A 23,274-nucleotide genomic window follows, 5' to 3' on the forward strand; every position below is an offset into this window, starting at 1 on the left:
AAACAAACACATAGATCTAGATGCCATCTATCAACCCCTCAGAAAACGAACAGGAAATGACATCACCACAAGCTCCAGGAATTCCATCCAGGAGAAAGATATAAATAGAAAGCAGGAGACAACAGTTTCGCTTCACTTGGAGGTCGCAACTGATGCTGTTACCTAGCCAGGTAATGAAACGTCTGGGTATCAAACCGACAGCTCAGCGAGCAAACCTACACCCTATTGAAGCATGAACCAGGCAACCTCAACATAAGATCCCCTGAGAGCACTCTTCTCTTCAGCTATTGTGTTTGTCTATATCTGAACCTGGGTGCTAAGAATATTTCATTTTCCCCTGAAGAGAGAATCCTGAGAAAGGCTCCTTCTGCTAAGGGTTCATAACAGTCCTAATTCTATAATATTCATACAAACATAATTCCTTACAGCAAATAAAAGTATTTCTTTTCATGCATGGAAGATAGATATCACAGAACACACAAGCCAAAACATTTCAAACCCTTCTGGCACATCCTACTTAAAATATTTGTTAGCCTGTGCAATGGTGCTCTGCGACTTGAGTCAAATAAATCTGGATGAGTATCATTCTGGAAATTGGAATACATCCAATTTCTTTGTGACTTTTTATTGTCTCAAAGACTTGACAGCACGGGATCAAAACATTTACGATTCATTGTGATTGCATAAGATGGAATGTTTCTACCATACCAGAGTGATGGCGGGAATAGAACATTGTGAGTCTTGCATGAAGTTAACTGGGGGGAAAAATCTGATATTTGCTAGAAATTTATGACACAGGAGACAGTCATCCAGCTCTTTACACATGAGCCAGTGAAAGAGAATGCAATCTGAATGCAATTAACAACATCTTAAGTGCATATCTGCATATGTTTTAAATGGGCTGTGGATTTCTACCTTTCTTTGTGGCAGTGTTCCATATCCCAATCCACTCTCTAAACCTTCTACCAATTACTTCAAATTAATACCCTTTCTGTTATTAGTCTCCTTAATTCAGGGAATATTGTATGTACTCCAATATCCAAAATAAGATTCAGATTATTAAACTCAAGTGACAAAGCACTATTGTATACAGTAATAAATGTTTCAAGTAAGATGTGCCAAAAACATTTAACAATTTTGGCCAAGTGTTCTGCAGTATCTATCTTCTACATATGAAAGAAATATTTTTGTTTGCTGTAAGGAATGATGTTTTTCTGAATGTTATCAAATTAGCAAAAGGACATATGGCTTCTCAGGTCTCTCTCTTCAGGAGAAAATAAAATATTCTTAGCATTCAAATTCAGAAGTACTATCCTACCCACTCTAAAGCTCCTCAATTTTTTACACCTCAATTAAATCTGCCTTAAGTCTATCTTGTCAAAAGAAAACATCTCCAGTCTATCCAGTCTTTCTTCATAACTAAAACATTCCTGGTCCAATTTCCATAAATTTCCTTTACTCCAGCTCAAATGCAATCACATCCTTCATATGATGTCATGACCATAACTGTACACTATTCTCTACCTATGGCCAAACTAGAGTTTCATGAAGTTCTACTTTAATTGTTATGATGCTGTTACATTCTAGCGTACAGAATAATGTACTTCATATTCTGTCTCAATTATTATGCAGACTTAGAAACCTGTGATACAGACTTCAAGGTCCCTCTGCTTCTCTTATAAATAAAAGCATAGGAAAGCAATAAATAAGAATGATCAAAGAGTCTGGAAGGTGATATAAATAGGTTAAATGAGTGGGCAAATAGTTGTCAATGAAATATAATGTGGATAAATGTGAGGTTATCCACTTCGACAGGAAGAAGAAACCAGAATATTATTTAAATGGAGAAACACAGAGATTCAGGATGGCGGCAGTCTATACAGTCTGCTGTATTGGGCTCTGTGCCATACCTCAGGCAAGCTGGGCTCCTGGCCACCACCAAACCCCTCCTCCATTAGTCACCCCAAGGAGGGTTTGTAGTATAAAATAGGTAGAGCACTTAAAGCCCTGGGCTTTTGATCGGCGCGTAGAAGGGGTTGAACAAAGGAGTGCAGCCTCGGAGGCTGTGACGTAGAGCTCCAAGGGGTGGGTTTGAACCTTGGAAGGCCAAATTCAGGCCCTGAAGGAACTAGTAGACGACCTCGAAAACGGAAGTCGGAGAAAACAATTTACAGAACGTGGGCCTTCCAGAGCGTGACACAGTCGAAACCCTTGCTGAATTTCTCGGGAGGTGGATTCCGGAGTTGCTGGGGTTGGAGATCGAGTCTGGCCAGGTGAGTGTGAAGCGGGCCCACTTGGATCGCAATGCGGAGGTCTGGGCCAGCTCCGCGCCCCCGCCTGGTCCTAGTGCAACTCCAGCATTATAAAGAAAAGCAATTAATAGTAGAAGCAGCCAGAAGACTGGGAGAAGATTCACAGATTTATAAAGGTTAGAGGATAATGTTATTTCATGATATTTCTGGGGCCATATTTAAGAAAAGGAAGACCTTTGATGATGTAAAGAAAGAAATTAAAAGATTTAAACATTCAAAAGTAAAAGAATTTTTGAACTCGCTGAAGTAATAGACTTTGACTGAGGGGGAAAGAGGAACTGATGTGTGCGAACAATGGTATTTTTTTAATCTTCTCTCTCTTTATTCTCTTCTCTTTTGGGGTCTCAGGCCTTATAGGCTTGGTATTGCTTTGGTGTAAAATCCGCTATGTTTTATATTATATCCATTTGGTAGTTATCTATTCTTCCAGTGTTCTGTTTTTTTTTTGGCTGAGGGGTGGTTACTTCTTTGATGTAAATATGAGTGGGGTTGAGATGTGGAGGGGAGGGGTGGGGTGGGCATCCATTGTTAATTTGCAGGAGTATAAATAGCATGTTTTTTTCCACTGCCTTAACTGGAAGGAGCCAGAATGGCTGTAAGGATGGAAGTGAGTGCGCCTATGGGTGAGGGGGGAGATCTCTGGAGATTTGGGCTTTTTGTACTTATTTGCTCAAGTTAGGAGTAGTGGTTAGTTTCTTAGTTTTAATAGATTTTGTGGTTTTAGTAGTGTTTGTAGGAATAGTCTTTCGATTTGATAAAATCTGTATTTTCTCCACTCGCTGCACATTGATTGGGCTTCACCTTCTCAGGGAACTGTGGGCTGTAGTGTGCGGTCATGGCTGTTCAGGTCTGTTCAGGTGATGCACCTAGAATATAAAGGGGAGCCATTCCTCCATTAAGAGGAAAAAGGTGCTTTCAAATCGTAAGAAGGGTTGACATCGCTGTGTTGCAAGAGACACATTTAACCTATAGGGAACACCAAAAGTTACAGCAGGGGGGTTATGATAGGGTATTCCTTTCCCCCTTTAACTCCAAAAACAGAGGAGTGCCCACATTGGTAGAAAGGAACCGCTTATTTCAGGGTGAGTACGGACGGTTCATTATTCTCAAGGTGCTGATGCACGGAGAAGAGTATGGCATGCTGACTATTTACTGTCCCCCAGTGCACCCTCTCAAATTTTTAGTTGATGCAGTCTCTAAGTTAATAGCTTTTCGGATGCACCATACGATTATAGAAGAAGCCTTTTTTGTCTCATGGACCCTGGGGTAGACAGGATGCCAAGAGGGCTGTCAGGTACACCACGGCAGTCTAGACAGTTAGTGGACTTGTGTGAGGAGCTGGGGCTAGTGGATGTGTGGAGGTGCCCCCATCCAATGGGAGGGACTTTACCTTCTACTCCAACCTGCACAAGTGACACATGAGAATTGATATATTCTTTGTTCCATCAGTTTGTTTGGACTTTGTGTTAGCCTGCAGAACTGGGAGACTAACTATTTTGGACCATGCGGCAGCATGTTTAGATATTAAGACCAAAGGTTGTGGAGAAGGCATGCGGCAGTGGCACATGGTTCCATTTCTGTTGAAGGATGACAACTTTGTTCAATATATCACAAGGGAGTTCAAGGCTTTTTGGGACATCAATCGGGGTACAGCCAGTAATCTGTCAGTGCTCTAAAAGACCACAAAAGCATTCTTAAGGGGTCTGATTATTTCATACTCAAATTTCTCGGGAGGTGGATTCCGGAGTTGCTGGAAGTACCGAAGCTGGAGCACAGAATAGAGTTTCTTTTTAGATGGTCACAGAAAGGTTTCCTCCATCTGAGAATTTTTATTATCCCTATCTTCTGGCAACTGTACGGAGCTAACGTTGTACAGTTGTTTGAGAGAAAAAAGCAGGACTTGCAGTGATGGGAGGGTCTAGTCATAACATGGTTAGGCTGTATAGCCTTGATTAAAATGAATGTTCTTCCTCGGTTGTTATATCCCATGAGGATACTCCCATCGTTATTACCCATACAGGCGCTGGGGAAGTTTGCTGGGTGGTTTGGATCATTTATTTGGTGCTGTAGGTGCCACTAATTAAAGTCACCAAGGTGCAACTTCCACAGGATATGGGGGGAAGGGTGGACCTCCCAGATTTCAAGAGATACTAAACAGGTGCCCTGTTTTCATATGTAGGCAAATGGGTGTGCAATAATTCGAAGTCGATATGGCTTGATGTTGAGGCCTCGCAGGTGAGAAGTCGCCTCATAAATTTACTGTTTATGGATAAGATGAGATCTGTGGTTGAGCACTGTGACAGTCTGTTTATTATAAATATGGTGAAAGCATGGAGGATAATGTGGTAGGGTAAGGGCAATTTGCTTAAGACTTCACTGTTCACCCCATTAGTGGGAGCCCCAGGATTTGGACAGGGGTCAATGAACTCTGGCTTCAGAGCTTGGGAAGGTAAGGGAACCTTCTGTCTGGGAGATTCATTCGAGAGAGGGGTTTTGACTCAGTCAGAAATACGAAATCCCTAATAGGGACCTTTTCCGATATTTTCAGTTAGGGATCATATACAGAAAGCGACCATGCTCTTGGCCCAGCCCTACAAGTCAGATATAGAACAAAGAGTGCTCCGATGTGGGGGTGCTCTCTGTTAGTACCATATATCATCTGCAGAGAGGGAACACCTTAGGGGATATGGAGAGACTCCATGACATTTGGAATCAGGAGTTAGGGCAAAAAAACTCATCAGAAACATGGGAGGATATATGGGGGAATGTAAAGAAAATGTTGATTTACAATAAGGCACAAGCAATGCAATTGATGATCCTCCACAGGCCCCATATGGCGCCAGAGACGTTAGTAAAATTTAAAGGATCTTCACTGAAATGTCCCAAATGTAAAATCAGCATAAGCACCCTTACACATTGCTTTCGGTCCTGTTACAAGATCTGTGGATATTGGGGTGTCATAGTGAATGAGCTGGAGAAGATCCTGGACATGGAAGTTAAGGAAGATCCAGTGTCCCTCCTTTTGTGACTACCAAATCTGCCCTCTTTGGGTAAGCACAGGAAGAGGTTATTCAATATTCTTACACACCGTGCGAGGAAGAACATCTTCATGAATTGGATATCAGAAAAGCCTCCAGGTCTTGCAGGATAGCACAGATTTGTGATGGAGCACCTCTCAAGATTATCTGACCAGTATGGTGCATCACAGAACAGAGCAATTTTATAAGACAGGGCGGCCCTTTCTAAATTACACAGACATGGATCTGTCGGCAGTACAGATCAGGGCCTTTGTACAGCCGCGAGGGTCATATATGGTGGTCCGGGGGCCCCGGGAAGGGGGTGAGGGGGTGGCCTAGTAAATACGGGCATAATAACTATTGCTCCCGTGGACTGGAGCTTCGATGGAGGTGCCGCAAGTGTAGTAATGTAATGTAGTTTAATTTAATTTTAGTGGATTATAATTTAATTTAATGCCATTTTATTTAATTTGAGTTTATTCTAATTTGGGTTAAGTAAAGTAAATATGAGACAACTGTATCTTGAAGAGTAGTAGGCAGTTTATTGTTAACGTTGCTGTTATATAATTGTACAATATTATTTCTACTTTTCTGTACTTTTGTACTTTCATAACATTTTGGCTTTTTTGTAAAAGAGTGAAAGATTTTTCAATAAACATATGGAAAAAAAACATGGAGAAACACTCCAGAATACTATTGTGGTGAAGGGCCTGTATGAATCGCACAAAGTTAATGGCAAGTACTATAAATAATTCAGAACGCAATTGGAATATTGGACTTTATTGCAAGAGATATTGAGTAAATATCTTGACAAAAGATCTTCACAACTGAGCAGGTTATTAGTTACACTGCATCCTGTGTGCTTTGTGTAATTTTAGACTCCATATTTAAGGAAAGTCACATTTACATTACATAAAGAAAAACACACAGGAGGGCAATAATATGATTATCTAGACATGTTACATTAAGGAGTGTGAGATGATGGCATTAAGGCTTGCAGGCCAAGTCACAACACAGGCGCGAAGCACTTTGCGCACACAACATGACTACCCAACATAACAGGGTCAGATAACGATATATGTATAAGTCTCATTCAGACCTTGTGACACTTCAGATGCTAAGCACATTTAAAGTAATGAATTGTGGAAATCTACAGAGAGATATTTTTTGTTTTTGAATGACCTAATTCCAAATTCAGAACATTAGCTATTATCGTCAGCCTTTGACGGTCACATTGAGGAAAGGATCCTTAGGTCCTCAATCTTCTGTGGACAGTCCCTACCAGAATGAAGATATTTAAGCTGCAGAGTGTAAACACTCAGTGAAAGGCCCCTTATGAGTCTGATAGTGGTCAAGAGTTGCTTGACAGAACCCATAACATCACCTCAAAACATCCTCATAATAATGCACAAAGTCAGAGTGCATCCAAGCCAATCTGACGGAATAAGAATTGGTTGAAGTATCAGGGAACAGAAGCAGTTTGCAATGTGCTTTTCACCACAAAAGATTGATTAAAGATAATAATTCTTTCCCTTCTGGATCAGTTACAAGTTTGGACCCTCTTCCAAAGTTCCACAGAAACAGGTCTGTTTAGGCTTTAGTGGGTACATTGCGCAGAATTGTCAGTGTAGTCAATCATGTTACTTCCCAGTCTGCTAGCTTTTCAAGTCAGCCTGACTTTGGTATGGAAGAAGTAACAGACAGAAGATACACCCTCAGCCCCACTAGAATCTACCTGGTCACCAAAAATGGGAAGAATTTCTGAGGACACAGGTTATACCCAGAACTACCATCTGGCAGGTGGACTCCATTCAAATTGCACCCTGAGCACAGCTGGATGCAACAATACCCAGGCAGGTAGCCATGGGCCAATAGCAAATTATGGCAACATAACAACAACTTGTCACTTGACATACCAGCCTGCATGATACTCCCAATACTCCATATGCTATGTGCGGGAAATAAAACTAAGATAATAATGAAAAGTCATTATCACATATAACAAGCAAGCCGAGGTAACACAAGTACAAATTTGACACAGTTCATTCACAACTAAAGGAAGAGTACTATAACATCAAAAAATGAGTTCTCACTTACTGAAGATAAATTTTAAAATTATATCTTCTGTCCATTGGTCAGTAAACCAGCATTTCCAGAAGAACCCTTCATGATAATAAACCAGAGTCGGTTGTTTCTGTAAAATCATCCAGAAGAAAATAAAACATTATTTACTAGATCAAAACTCAGAACTCAAATTTATGAGGCAATTACATTATATATATATATTGATTATTTTAATCATAATGATTGATTCATTTTTTGAAGGTTACCATTATAATTGTAAAGTTTAGATCAGTACACATCCAGGATGGAATCTTCTGCTGGTGGCAAGAAGTGCCTTGCCTGCTGGCTGTAGTGTTGGTAAAACATTCACACTGTCCTTCCCCAGAAATTCTCACTGGATCTTCCTCCAAGCAGGCAGGTGTGAGGCCACCAGTGAGCCTTCCTCAGAAATCAAGACCCTAACGGCAAAGTTCCTGTCCACCACAGGTAATCGGAGACTAGCAACACCGTGACCGACATAACACAGCGTCAATGGAGGCTATGGCTACTTTGGGAACAGCAATACCTGGAGTCCAGAAATGCCGAGAAAGATAATTAGTGTTTCTAGGCAGGTAGGATTTCTTGTGGTCGGAGTTATGGAAAGATGTGGCCAGGGGCTAGGGAGCAAGGTTAAGGGGTACCTTGCGTGACACATTAATGTAATGGGTTTAGAGCAGGAAGCTAAATAATAGAAAAAAGAAAATCCTCAGAAGAGATGTCTCTTCAATTTTAGAACTTCACTTTTTCAAAATAACATTCTATGAACTTAGCTATCAGACAGCAGTGTGTAATCATATGAAGCAATAGTTCTCTTCAGTTTCACAGCAAGAACTATCCTTTTTTCTACGAAAGGCAAATATTCCCAATACTTCAAAGAAAAAACAAACTGGAGTACTCAGATTAAACAGCAGGTGTGCAGAATAAAATGTGGTGGCTTTGAATTTTTCTGAGTCAGGCTGACTTGAAAAGCTAGCAGACGAGACCACATTCTGAGAATCCCACTCTCATTCCATAGAATCCCTACAGTGCAAAGAGACTATTCAGCCCATCAAGACCACACCAACCCTCCAAACAGCATCGCAGCCAGACCTGGCCACCCCCACTTTATCTCTGTAATCCCACATTTACCATGGCTAACCCACCTAGCCTACACATCCCAGGACAATTTTACCATGGCCAATCTACCAAAGCTGCACATGTTTGGACTGTGGGAGGAAACCTGGGCACCCGGAGGAAACCCACACAGACACAGGTAGAATATGCAAACTCTACTCAATCACCCAAGGAATTGAACCCAGGTCCGTGGCGCTGTGAGGAAGCAGTGCTAACCATCGAGCCACTCTGTCACCCCTATTCCAATCTCCTGCAATTTGCCCCAGCTCTGGATAAGAGCATTTCTAGCCTTGCTGGCTCCATTGCAGACTTGGGAGGGTCAAGCCTTCCTTTCAGATTTCTGAGAATCAGTTGCATTCCATTGTTGTAAGCAATTAATAGATTCTTGGAAGTCATGAACTGCAGGGGAAATCCGGTCTCAAGTCATCAATACAAAAACACAACAAATCCTCTTTAAATAAACTGGTGCTCCTGCCTTTTTTAAATGCTGTCAATTAATTACATAGATACATATTATCAATTTTAGAACATCACATGTAATAAGAAGTCAGAGCAGGAGTAGGCAATTTCGCCCCTTGAGCCAGCTCAGCCGTTTAATATGATCACAGCTGATCTCAACTTGGCTTCAACTCTACTTTCCTGCTTGCTCTCCATAAGCAGCCAAACCACTCATAATTAAAGTCTGGTTACCCCCTCCTTAAATTTACTCAATGCCCTAACATCCACCACCCTCTGGGGTAGTGAATTCCACAGATTCTCTGAGAGAAGTAATTTTTCCTCATTTCAGTTTTAAATATGCTACCCCTTATTCTGAAGCTAGGACCTCTCCTTCGAGATTCTAGAAGCTTGTATCCACTTCAGACCTATTAACCTTACATAGATAAAAGCAAAAACAATTGTGCAATTTTAAAACATCTTTCAATAAAATGTAGGTTGTTGCAAGATAGCAGAGTTGTAAATTAAACAATGCTTTTGCTGCTTTCTACAGCTGTAGTAGCACTGCTTGTTGAGTGGTAAATACATGATTCATTCTTGGAGCTTTTCCAGACATTCATAATGAAACTCAGTGAAGAGGCAATCACATACGCAAAAATCATTGAGTTGAAACATCTATTAAGCGAAGTCTCGTAGATATGAGGGAGAAGGGAATTCTCTCTGGTGTTTAAGTCCTCATAGAGTCATAGAGGTGTACAGCATGGAAACAGATCCTTTGGTCCAACCTGTCCACGCCGACCAGATAGTCCAACCCAATCTAGTCCCACCTGCCAGCACCCAGCCCATATCACTCTAAACCCTTTCTATTCATATAATCATCCAAATGCCTCTTAAATGTTGCAATTGTACCAGCCTCCACCACTTCCTCTGGCAGCTCAATCCATACATGTACCACCTTCTGCATGAAAACGTTGCCCCTTAGGTCTCTTTTATATCTTTCCCCTCTCACCCTAAACCTATGCCCTCTAGTTCTGGACTCCGTGATCCCAGGGAAAAGACTTTGTCTATTTATCCTATCCATGTCCCTCATAATTTTGTCAACCTCTATAAGGGAAAACAGCCCCAGTCTGTCCAGCCTCTCCCTATAGCTCAAATCCTCCAACCCTGGCAACATCCTTGTAAATCTTTTCTGAACCCTTTCAAGTTTCACAACATCTTTCCGATAGGATGGAGACCAGAATTGCATGCAATATTCCAACAGTGGCCTAACCAATGTCCTGTACAGCCGCAACATGACCGCCTAACTCCTGTACTCAATTGATCAATAAATTTCTGAAGGCTTCCCATTTTCCAGCCGTCCCTTTACCTGCAAACATCTGCCTCCAATCAGCTTTCGAAAGTTCTTGCCTAATACCCTCAAAATTGGCCTTTCTCCAAAGTAGAACTTCAACTTTTAGATCTGGTCTATCCTTCTCCATCACGATTTTAAAACTAATAGAATTATGGTCACTGGCCCCAAAGTGCTCCCCCACTGACACCTCAGTCACCTGCCCTGCCTTATTTCCTAAGAATCCTGTAAAGGTATGGTGTTTACATTAATATTATTGTATTTGAAAACCTTTAAACTCATGTTACATGTAAATAGCTTGGTTTATTCTATTTTATTCCTTTCATTTCTTTTATGTAATAAAGTTTTGTTTACTGTTAAACCAAATCTGCAGGGTAAAAGATCACTTTGTTAAAATAAAGAATAAATAGAAAATACATTCTCCCAAGCCATTTATCAGTCTGGGATCTGAATTGTTCAGTAATAACATCAGCCTAGATCACAACAATACTAATGGATCTGGTGATAATGTGGGGAAAAAGCATTGAGGTGGATGACCATCCATTATTGTACCAAATAGCAAAAAAGATTCACCGAGAAAAATGGCCTATCCTTGCTTTCATATTCCGACATGATTGCTTTTGGCCTTTAGCAGGGGGTTGTTATAGTTGCAGAGAGGAGCATAAGTTTTGTTTGATATCTTCTAATTACCTGCTTTGTCTTTGAAGGGTTTTTGACTGCCTGTGCATTTAATTACAAAAAGAATAAAAGGGCTTAAGTAAATAAAGGTTTCTGATAATGACATTTGTTGGTTGGCATTTTCAGGGTTTTATGAAATCTCTTGGTCATAGAATCATCATAAAATGCAGAAGAGGACTTTAATCCTATCAAATCTGTACAACCAAAAATAACCTATTATTTACATTAGGTCCATTTTCCTGCAGTAGGTCCATAGCCTTGAATGGTATGATACTTGCAAGTGCTCATTCAAGCACTTTTAAAAGGTTATGAGGTTTTCCGCCTCAACTCCCCTCCCAGGCAGTGCATTCCTCAACACTGCCTGCCTCTCAGTGAAAAGGATTTTCCTTAAATCCCCCTTGAAACCTCCTGCTTTTCACTTTAGAATTATGCTGCTTTGTTACTGACCCCTCAATTAAGGAGAACAGCTTCTTTCTATTCACCCTGTCCATATCCCTCATTATTTTATACACATCTATCAGGTCTCCCCCATAACCCTCTCTGCTCCAAAGAAAACAGTCTGAGCTTATCCAGCCTCTCTTCATAGCTGAAATGTTCGATTCCAGGCAACATCCTAATAAATCTCCTCTGTACCCCCTACAATGCAAGCACATCCTTCTGATAGTATTGTGACCAGAACTGCACACAGTACTCCAACTGTGGCCTAACCAAATTCTGGATTAGAGTGATGCTGGAAAAGCACAGCAGTCCAGGCAACATCCAAGGAGCAGGAAAATCGGCGTTTCAGGATGAAGGGCTTTTGCCCGAAATGTCGATTTTCCTACTCCTCAGATGCTGCCTGAACTGCTGTGCTTTTCCAGCACCACTCGAATCCAGAATCTGGTTTCCAGCATCTGCAGCTTTTACCTAGTCGCCTAACCAAAGTCCTGTACAGCTCCAACATGATCTGCCTACTGTTATAATCTGATAAAGGTAAGCATACTGTATGCCTTCTTAATTGTCCGATTAACCTGTCCTGCCACAATCAGGGACTTGTCCACAAGCACTCTAAGATCCCTCTGTTCCACTGAGCTTTCTAGGTTACTGCCACCCATCGAGTACTCCCTTGCCTTATTCCTTCTTCCAAAGTGCATCACCTCACATATCAGGTTTAAATTCCATCTGTCAATCTGTTTCATATTTTCCTGTAACCTTGCATCTTCCTTCTCATTGTCAACCACTCAGCAAATTTTTGTGTCATCCAAAAACTTACTTATTATCCCTCGTACATTCTCATCCTCATAATTTATGATTATCACAAACAATAAGGAATCCAGCCCTGATCACTGTGATACACTACTGCACACCAGGCTCCAGTCACCCAACAGCCTTCTACCAACACCCACTGTCTCCTGTCATTAACCTCATTTTGGATCCATCTTGTCGAGTTGCCCTGGATCTAATGAGCTTTACCTTTTTTAACAGTTTCTCATGTGGGACCTTGTCAATGGCTCATTGATTTAGTGCATTGTAACTACTGGAAAAGTTAGAATGTAAGGTTCATGAAGGGCATAACAGAGGTATGGAGATTATGAAGGTGCATGGAGAGGTGAGTGAGGGAATGAGGAGTGTGGGTTTGAAGGGCTGATATTCGTCATTGCAACTGGGTCAAGATCCAGTAAATGGAGGCAAATTCTCCAAACTGCTCCTGTCTCGATTGTTGCCTTGAACCAGTCCACTTGACAGCAAGTCCATCCTGCCTCTGCCTGTCCAGAACAAAAATCTCGAAGTCTTAGTAACTAAAAATATATTTGCGATGTTGGATGCATTCCAGACTTCTGAGTGCAGACTGCATTTCCCTCAAAAATCTGGTACAACAGTTAAGGCTGATAGCCTTTTTATCAGAACTGGCAAATGTTTTAGCTTTGTAATAAATTGCAATGGGGTTTAAGTGAGTGAAAAAGAAAATTGGAAAAAGGAAAAATGGTCTGCTGTGGGAAAGAGTAGAGAGATTAAATGGCAAAGCATTGATAGAACAAAGCAAATTAACAAAGATATTGCTGGAAGAGGTGCAAATGGCAGAACAATAAAAAGCTGTTATTTAAAAGCAAATAAAGATAATAAAATGATAGTGAATTCAAAACCAAAGAAGTAAAAGGAAGCAAAAAAAGGGCAAAAGGTAACAGTCTGTTTTCTTGAGTCTAGATGCTGTAAATTACTTAATCGGCAACTGAAATATTGTTCCTCAAACTTGTACTGCAGTTCACTGGATCATTGTGACGAACATAAAGGACAAGTTGGGAGCAAGATGAAGAGTTCAAATGGCAGGCCTTTGAAATCTTAGGGTCACATTTGCAGACCGAATGCACAACACTATTCCACAAAGCAATTATCCAATATCTGTTCAATCTTCTCAATGTACAGTATAGCGAAACAAATATTCAGTTTAGGAATTTGACATGATAAGATCCAATCCAGATTATACTTTGAAGGAGGAATTGGGGCCAGGGACAATGAAAAAATAGATAATGTACAAGAGTTTGCCCTGGGAAAGGAAAGGCATGTTATGGGTAGTTGAGGAGGTTACTGGGGAATTAGGAATGGAATGGTCCTTCCTCTTCCTGTTATGATTTTCTCGCTTTCACTCACTCAGTCACATGAAACATTCCAGAGGTTAGATACTGCAGACATTTCAGTCCTTCAAGCGTGTTCCAATACTCAGTTCAATCAAGATTTGTCCGTGCCTCAACATGCAGACTCATTCTAGCTCTTATCTATTGATCCCTCTCTTCAATTTAATATGAGATAGCATCCACAGCATGTTGGAAGAATAGGAGCTGGCAGATTGGAGTTCCAGAATGTTGCTGCCTTTTGAGACCAAAATACTTCTGAAGTTACTTTTGAACAATTTGCCTGTACTGTTTAAGATTATGCCCTCCTGATCTAAGTTAATGGAAATAAACTCTGTTTAACATTTTAAATGCCTCAAAAAGAACATTTGTCCATTTTATTTGCACTTTACAAGTTTATGTAAGCTGTCCTATGCTTTAAATCTGTGACACCCAACCACATTCTTCTTATTTTTCACTGCACCCTACAAAGGGCATGTTTCTGAGCTGCAATAGCTAGACCTGAATGCAATGGTACAGCATGAGTCTAACCAGGATATAATTACTTTGTATTGCTTCTCTTTCCCATATTCTCTGGAGTTGGCAAGAATGAAGAGTGATCTTGAGTGTTTTAGTGGCTTGGCAGGACCAATTCTGAACATCTGTTTTCCCCAGCTTATGGAGTCCAGAACTAAATGCCATATTCAATAAAGGACTGAGCAGAGAATAAGTTTGTTTAATTGAGGGAATGTGAATCTTTACAATTATCTGCTCGGTCAATAGCATATTTGAAGCTGAGGTCATCAGATTTGCAGACTGTAAGAACATTTGTACAATGTGGGGATAGGGCAGAAAAGTGCAGTTCTTGTTTCAGTTATAGTTGTGACTTTACTGAATGCTGCAGCCAAGATCATGGGACTGTGAGACCTATTTCAATATCTTACATCTTCTGCAACATCCAAGTTACCTGATTTCTTTAATGTAATAAAACATTCCAAGTGGGGAAAAGGCTGCCCTGGAAAGCAGGGAATCTCATTGAACAGAAAGGCAGTGGTGTTGAGGGGTAAAAAGCAAAATAAAATACTGCCAAAGGTTAGGCTAGTGAAAACTTTGGCTTCGAATAATGGACATTGAAAAAACTGGTACTTTCACCAAGGATATGCAATTAATGTGTTATTATCTGTGATTGACTTTTAGTTACATTCTGCAGTGAATTGATTAAGATGGGAGGAGCTCTGGTCGTCAGTCAACATTACTATTACCGAACATCATCTCTTCACATATCTAGAATTTCTAAGTAGAAAGCATACTCCAGACGTCACCCGAGCATATCTGGAAATCATGTGATAGTTAATCATAACAGCTCCCTAAATTACAGTCATTCAAAACCATATAATGTTTCAGTTAACATCATGCTACATAATATGTACAATGCAAGGGTCACAGTTCATTCCCATTGGCCTCTCAGTATTGTCTGTGCATAGTTTGTTTTAGACTCCAACGTTGACATCACAGTAGGAAGCCTTTTGGCCCATCGTGTCTGTCAGCCAACAAAGATCAGACTACACTGATCCAATTTCCAGCTCTTGGTCCCTAGCCCTATGGGATATGACAACACAAGTGAATATCTAAATACCACTTCAAGTGTTACAAAAGTTTCAGACTTGATCATAAGACAGAGAAACAGAAGTCCATTGAGTCTGCTCCACCATTCAATGAGATCATAGATGATCTGATAATACTCAACCCCACTTTCCCTGTTCAGTTCCGGATCCTCACAACCCTCTGCATGAAAACGTCCATCTTTAACTCTGTTCTTACCCTAAATCTTTGCCCCCTGGTGACTGACTACTCTCCTCCCAAAATAGGTGCCTTCCTATCCACTCAGCTATGTCCCACATAATCTTACACACATTATCAGGTCCTTTCTCAAGCTTCACTGCTCCAAGGACACCAACCACAGCACATCTCCACACAAGGCAGACCCTTCACCCCAGAAACCATTATGGTAAAGCTTCTCTGGACTCTCTCTCGTAAAACCACATCCCTCCTATTAGGTTAGGGACCAGAACGACATGAAGTACTCCAGTTGAGGCCTAACCAGTATTTTATATAGTTTCAGCTGAACATTCCTACTCTTGTATTCTATCCCTCTGATAATGAAGGCAAGGATTCCAAATGCCTTAACCACCTTCAGGAATCTGTGGATAGACACACCAAGATTCCTCTGTACTTTCCAAGATCCTACCATTATAGTGAAATCTCTTTTCTTGCCAATCTACCCCAAATGCATCACTGCTTTGCCCACCTTACCAGTCCATTGCTATCCTCCTGCAGTTTATGGTCATCTTCCTCACCATTTACCTTACAAAATTTTGTCATCTGCAAACTTGATCATACTGCTACATTAATGATCTGAACTTAAATATGTAGTGACGAAAAATGGCTCCAGCACTGAACCCTGTGAAAGCCCACTTGCAACAAATGTCCAATTGCAACAACATCCATCTACCATCACTGTGTTTCAAACTTCTAAGTAGAAAGCTTACCATAGACTTCCAAATAGTATTGTCATCGAGCAGTTCTGGAAATCGTGTGATCATCCATCATAATAGCTCCCTAAATTACAGTCAATGGGCCAGCACTCAAAACCATATAGTGTTTCAGTTAATATGTACAGAAAATCCCACCAAAACTGTACACAAATACTCCCGGTGCAGTGTCACTACTGCCTTGTACAATTGCAACAACACTTCCCCACTTTTATACTCTATTCCTTTAGAAATAAATGCCAAAATTCCATTTGCCTTCCTTATTATCTGCTGTACCTGCATTCTAGGATGGCGCATAGTCATAGGCCACAGAAACAGACCCTTTGGTCCACCTCATCCGTGCTGACCAGGTATCCCAATCTCAACTGGCCTGCATTTGGCCCATATCCACCCAAACTTTTCCTATTCATGTACCTGTCCAAATGTCTTTTAAGTGCGTAACTGTACCAGCCTCCACACATCCTCTGCCTTTCAGTCAAATTTGAATCCAATATGCCACATGGGCTTTTTATTTAATCATTCTACCATGAGGGACATTATAAAAAGCCTTCCTAAAGTCTCTGTAGACCACATAAAATACACTAGCCTCACCACCACTCCTCAAAACAGTTGATAAATATTTTCAAATGTGACCACACGTTACCCAATCCACGATTAACCAGTGTTTCTCTAATCCAGATATATTCTGACCCTCGAAATGATTTCTAATAATGTCTCCATCACTGAGGTTAGACCGAATGATTTCCTGGTCTATCCCATCCTCCACACTTTACTAAAAGGAAAATGTTAGCTTCTTCCAGTACTCCGGCACTCCCTCTGTCACCAGCGAGGATTTGAAAATGAATGCAAGAACCTCTGATGTCTTTCCACCCTTTCCATGACAAATGTTAACCTAACCGCTCTAGTTTCTTGCTTTCTGTCTCCTTCACTGCTGTTCTAAGTATCCTGAAAACATTTTATAATGTCATCTAAAATCCCCCATGATTATCACTATGCCTTTCTGACAAATGTCTTACTAAAATAAAAACAAGGTGTAGTGGATTCTGTCGCTCTGAAGTAAAAAGACAAAGTGCTGGAGAAACTCAGCAGGTACGGCAAATATATTGAACTTGAAATATTGACTTTGTTTCTCTCACCACAGAACCGCTGAGTTTCTTCAGCATTTAGTTTTTCTTATCTAATAATTTCCACCTTTATAGTTTATTCTAGCACATGCTTACAGTTGAGGGATCCACGAACCACTCCCACAAGGGAATTCTTTCCTTTACCATTTTTCATTGCTTCCTGGTTTCCTAAAATTGTGATCCCTCTCTACTCTACTGATACCATCATTAATTAACACGAACCTCTCCACCCTTTCATAGCTTCTGATCTTTCCTAAATGTAACATACCCTTCACTAGTTAGGTCCCACGCTATGCCATTGTGCCACTATGTCTCTATAATTATAATCAGACTCTTTTTATTTGCTTCTATTTTCTCGTACCAGTTCATATTTTGTATTGAAAATCTCCTGTTTAGATACAGAGCCTTTTAAAACCCTTTTAATATTTTTGTTACTTTATTTACTAATTATTATTTTAGCATTATCTGCTTACCTCTGTATTTGTTAATGGAGATCGCATGGCACAGTGTCACTATACAAATGGTCTGGGACATGGACTAATTCAATAGAAATATGAGATTGGAAGCTAGTCTAATGGCAATCACGTTACCACTGTCAATTGTCATAAAAATAAATCCGTCAGGTTCACTACTGTCTTCTAGGAAAGGGAATCTGCTTTCCATACCTAGTCTGGTCTACGGGCCGTCATGCAAATCGGAAACAGACCCTTCAGTCCAACTAGTCCATGCCAAACATAATCCCAAACTAAACTAGTCCCATCTGGCTGCTCCTGCTCCAAACTTTTCCTATTCATGTACTTCTCCAAAAGTCTTTCAAATGTTGTAACTGTGCCCCCATCCCTCAACCAGTTCATTCCAAACACGAACCATCCTCTGTGTAAAACAGTTTCACCTCATGTCTTTTTTTAAAAATCTCTCTCCTCTCACCTTAAGAATCTGCCCCTTACTGATGAAATCTCCCATCGTAGGGAAAATAAATCCACCATTAACCCTATCTAAACCCCTCATGATTTTATAAACCTCTAGAAGGTCACCTTACAACCTTCAATGCTCCAGTGAAAATAAGTCCCAGTCTATCCAGCCTTTCTTTATACCTCAGATCTTCTTTACCTGGCAACAACCTGATAAATCTCTTCTGAGATTTATAGTATCCTTCCCATAATTTGTAACTCCAGATCCACAGATATGAGGTTGACTCATAACTTCTCCCTGAAATGGTAGTGAGTCACTTGACTCCAGATGCAATTAGAGATTGGAAATAACTGCTAGCCCAGCCAATGACTCCCACTTGCCATGAACAAAAGAGACTTAGATGTGTGCTCAGTATCCCTTCCTGACAAAGTTGGTTTATCATTTCCTATATTAATACCTTTCTCTCTTGCCTCACCTCTGCCCTTTGGTTTTGCTTGACTGAGATAATGGATGCCATTAGAACATAACAAATAGGACCAAAAGTAGGCTGTTTGGCCCCTCAAGCCTTTTCCACTATTCAATAGAATCATGATTGACCCAACGCTCCTCAGGTCCACTTTCCGGCTCATTTCCCATATACCTTGATTCCGCTACTGATCAAGAATTCCTCAAAGCCTTAAATATACCTATTATAATTTTCTAACACATTTTACACTCCAGATGAGCCCAACAGATTGGAAGTTAGCAAATGTGACTCTGCTATTCAAGACAGGAGAGGGAGGGAGAAAAAACAGTGATATATTGGCAAGTTAGCTTCAAACCATAGTATGACCAGATAAAGTCAACTTACTAAAGATAGATCATGCTTGACAAATTTATTAGAGATTTTTCTAAAGTTTAACTGCCTGGGTAGATACAGGGGGGTGAACAGTGGGTATATTACATCTGTATTTCTAAAACGCTGTTGAAAAGGTATTTTTAATTAGACAAAAGCTCCAGGAACAGTTATTCCCTGTTGTATTCTTCATTGCAATGTCTTACCAAAGTTCACTTTCCAAACAAGCTTCAACCTTTCATCATACAATGTAAATTGGTGTTCCCTTTAGATTTAGATTTTATGTTAGTCCGAATGAGTGCAAGATGGAAAGGTTTAACGGCATGTCTCTTTTTTTCCTTCAGCAAGTTCTGTATTAACTAGCAAAAGCTTACAAATGCTAATGATCAGATGGACTTGAGTGTACTCATAGATATGGCGAAGTTGATTTCCCAAGCTGTGAAATGTAGAACAAAGACTGTTCAAAGTCTGAGGACAAGAATTGATTATTGAGGACCAAGATGAAGAGAAATTTCTTCACTCAGGAGTACCATTTGTTTGCGGAAGTCAAAGTTTACATGTGGCTACAGTAAGCAACTAGGAAGGAAATGGCATTTTGATTTTATTGCAAGAGGCCTTGAGTATAAGAATAAGGAAGTTTTTTCCTTAAACTGTACATTATTGTGACAAAACCATACCTGGAAAATTATGCAGTTTTGGTCTCCATACTTAAGGAATGATAAACCTGTATCAGAGATAATGCAGTGAAGGTTTACTAGTTTGTTCATGGAGTTGGAAGGAATGTCCCAGGATGAGAACCTATGTAAATCAAGCCTTACTCTGTAGAATTTAGAAGATTTTGATAGGACACAAACTAGCATAAATACAAGAGGTTGTTTACTCTGTCTGCAGGATCTAAAACAAGATCTCATGATAAAGGGTACATCATTTAGGAGTAAGATTAGGAAAATACATTCAATCAAAGGGTTATGAGTCTTTTCTGATCCAAAGGATTATGTATTAATTATTTTAAAGGGTAAATTAAATGATGAGACAGATATTTGGATTCTCAGGTAATGAACAGGTATGGAGGGCAGTCAGGAAAATGAAGTTAAGGCCAATGATGGGCAATGATCGTATTGAATGGTGAAGCTGACTCTGGGCCATATAATCTACTCTTGCTCTTATTTATGTTCTTAACCATTTTCAAGGTGGTGTAGGACAAAATTGCACAGGTGAAGCAACTGCAATTCATTGGTCAGTGCATTGAGTACAGGGGTTAGGAGGTCAGGTTATGGCTGTAAATGACATCTGTTAGGCCACTTTTACAATATTGTGTTCAATTCTGCCCCAGAAACTTGAGAAAAGACTTACAAGGATGTTGCCAGGGTTTGAGCTATAAGGAGATGCTGAATAGGCTGGGGCTATTTTCCCTCGAGCATTGAAGGCTCTGCGGTGACCTTCTGGACGTTTATAATCTATGAGGAGCATGGATAGGGTGAATAGTGAAGATGAATATTTCTGCAGGGTAGGGGAATCCAAAACTAGAGGGCATAGTTTTAAGATGAGAGGGGAAAGATTTAAAATAGACCTAAAGGGTAACTTTTTCACAAGATGGTGACATGCGTATGGTCGAGCTAGTGGTGAATGCTGGTATAATAACAGACACCTGAATGGTATAAGAATAGGAAGGGTTTAGAGGGATTTGGGCCAAATGCTGGCAAATGGGACTAGATTAATTTAGAATATTCAGTTGGCATGGACAAGATGAATCGTTTGGTCTGTTTCCATGCTGTTCAGCTCTATGACTCTAAAACAAGATGCAAGTAGTCAGAGGAAGTGGTCTTAAGGTCTCTTGCTACTAGATTGTTAATTATGCTGATGCTTTTGGGCAACTTGGAGCCAGGGAACATGATCACAAGTAGGAAGCCAATGAGGAAATGGAGCCTTTACCTGGCACATTCATGCTACATACCAACAATCTCAACTCATTGTGACTTATGGAAATTTTAGATGTTCAGTACTAACACACAGTCTGGGAGAGCAAACGTGCGTACACTAAAGTGTCAGTAATAAAGGAAATTTTAAGGTGTCTGAATGTAGAACTCACCACAGCTAAGATTCTGTGTTTATTGAATCGTCTTCGGCTGGTTGAAGAACTTTTAAGGGCAATTGGTTGATTTGCTCTGTTTGAATTCCCATTGAAATAGTTTCCATTTGATCCAACGGAATTCCTTTCTCCACTGGTGTTTTGCTGGTTAGTTCCAGTTGAATTGGAGGGCTGCAAGAAAGTACAGAAGGCCATTAATAAATGCAGGAGGGCAAAACATTGTTATGACAATGGGTTGGAAAAACAGGATGGCATTTTTAGCTGTTAAATTTAAAATGCATTTTTTAAAAGACAGCTAATACAGCCAGAAATGGCTACAGATGTAAATTAAGTGATAGTCTGTAGAGAGACACTGAAGAACTGTAACACCTAAAGGGTCAACAATCTTCAAACAAACTGGACTGTAATCGCTGGTGACTACAAAGATAAAGGGGAGTTGACCATTCCCTGCTCAACAGCAAATCACTGATTTACTGTTGAGGTGGATTATGCCCTGAAGTACAGATACATTATGTATTCTTCCAAGGGAAAACAGAAGAAGGCAAAGATTAAAATGTTAGTTTCAACTCTACTGGAGTGGATTAGTGGAACTGAAGGCTGTTGTGTGTACCATACTCAGTTTGAGTGCTGGCCTGCTGAAAAGTTCACATAACTCTTAGTTATCAATGTAAAGCCCCTATCTCATGTGAAATACTGCAAACCAGTTAAAAAGGGAGTCAGAACTAAAAAACTTTCATAAGCCTATTAAGCCAAGAATCTCAAAACATTGTTCAACTGCCTGATGCTGTGAAACTTGAAAGGGTTCAGAAATTATTTACAAGGATGTTGTAAGGGTTGGAGGGTTTGAACTACAGGGAGAGGTTGAATAGGCTGGGGCTATTTTCCCTGGAGCATCAGAGGCTGAGGGGGTGACCTTACAGAGGTTTATAAAATCATGAGGGACATGGATAGGGTGAATAGCCAGGGTCCTTTTCCAGGGTAGGGGAGTCCAAACCTAGAGGGGAATAGATTTTAAGGGGAGAGGGGAAAGATATAAAAGGGACAACTTTTTCACAGACAGGGTGATGTGTGTATGGAATGAGGTGTCAGAAGAAGTGGTGGAGGCTGCTACAGTTATACCATTCAAAAGGCATATGGATGGATAGATGAATAGGAAGGGTTAAGACAGATCTGAGCCAAGTGCTAGCAAATGGGACCAGATTAATTAATGATATCTGGTCAGCATGGACAAGTTGGACCTGTTGCCATGCTGTACATCTCTATGACCCTATGCCACTGGCAAAGGTACTGGGACAACTCCATAATAACTATAATATCATCTTATCTGCTCTTCAGAAATTGGAAATGTTTTCATTTTTTAGTCACTTGTTATCAGTACACATCTTGTCATGTTTGGTCACAAAGAAAGTAATAAAATAAGTTTTCTCATGATTTGTAATGAATAAACTCATATTTTGTGAACTCCTTAAATTCTGTGTCTGAGTTTAGAAAGGTCAAATGAAAACTAACTAAGCACTGAGCTTTATTTCTAAAGTGCTAGAATTGGAAAGAAAGGAAGTTAAATTAAACCTGTATGGAACCCAGATTAGTCCACAATTAAAAGATATGCATGTAATTCTTTTTGCTATCATTTAAAAGAATAAAGTAGCACCAAGTAATGCTGAGAAGGTTTATCAGGATGGTATCAGAAATATATTTATCGGGTAAGATTGACAGAATAGATCATTTTTCCCTTCAAAGAAACAAACTGAGTGGTAATTTAGTGGAGATCTTCAAAATTATGGAAGATTTTGATACAGTGGATCGAGAGAGAATGTTTCCACTTGTAAGGAAGAACATAGGTAGCAGCCATTAATATAACAGTCACCAAGGAACCAGATCAGGAATTCTGAAAAAACTTCTTTTCAGAGAAAAGTAAAAATATAACTCGTGGTTGAGTCTAATAATATGGATAGACTCTATAGTATAGCTGCATTTAAGAGGGTTTTAGACAACCATTTCTTTGAGACTCAGGAAAATATATTATGGACACAGGAAATTCGATGGTGCATAAATGTAACCTAGAAACAAATAGTTTGTTTCTGTGTTGTATATCCAATATAATCCAATTAGTTTTGTATCTTATTTAAGCATTCCTAAAAAAGAAACCTGGATTTAATCTATTTGAA

At 40.0% G+C, this 23,274-nt stretch overlaps 1 protein-coding gene across 1 annotated transcript in view; it reads right to left on the reverse strand.

Annotated features, from left to right (window-relative positions):
• LOC140481428 (transmembrane protein 182-like) overlaps window positions 1-23,274 on the reverse strand; it is a 65,369-nt gene that overhangs the window by 23,935 nt on the left and 18,160 nt on the right. Inside the window, exons 2-3 of the mRNA XM_072577591.1 lie at window positions 21,107-21,277; window positions 7,427-7,523 (exon numbers count right to left, since the gene is read on the reverse strand). Of these exons, the coding sequence (XP_072433692.1) occupies window positions 7,427-7,523; window positions 21,107-21,277 (268 nt within the window). The remainder of the gene's footprint in view (window positions 1-7,426; window positions 7,524-21,106; window positions 21,278-23,274) is intronic.

The sequence above is a fragment of the Chiloscyllium punctatum genome, chromosome 9 (genome assembly GCF_047496795.1).
Source record: "Chiloscyllium punctatum isolate Juve2018m chromosome 9, sChiPun1.3, whole genome shotgun sequence".
Taxonomy (NCBI): domain Eukaryota; kingdom Metazoa; phylum Chordata; class Chondrichthyes; order Orectolobiformes; family Hemiscylliidae; genus Chiloscyllium; species Chiloscyllium punctatum.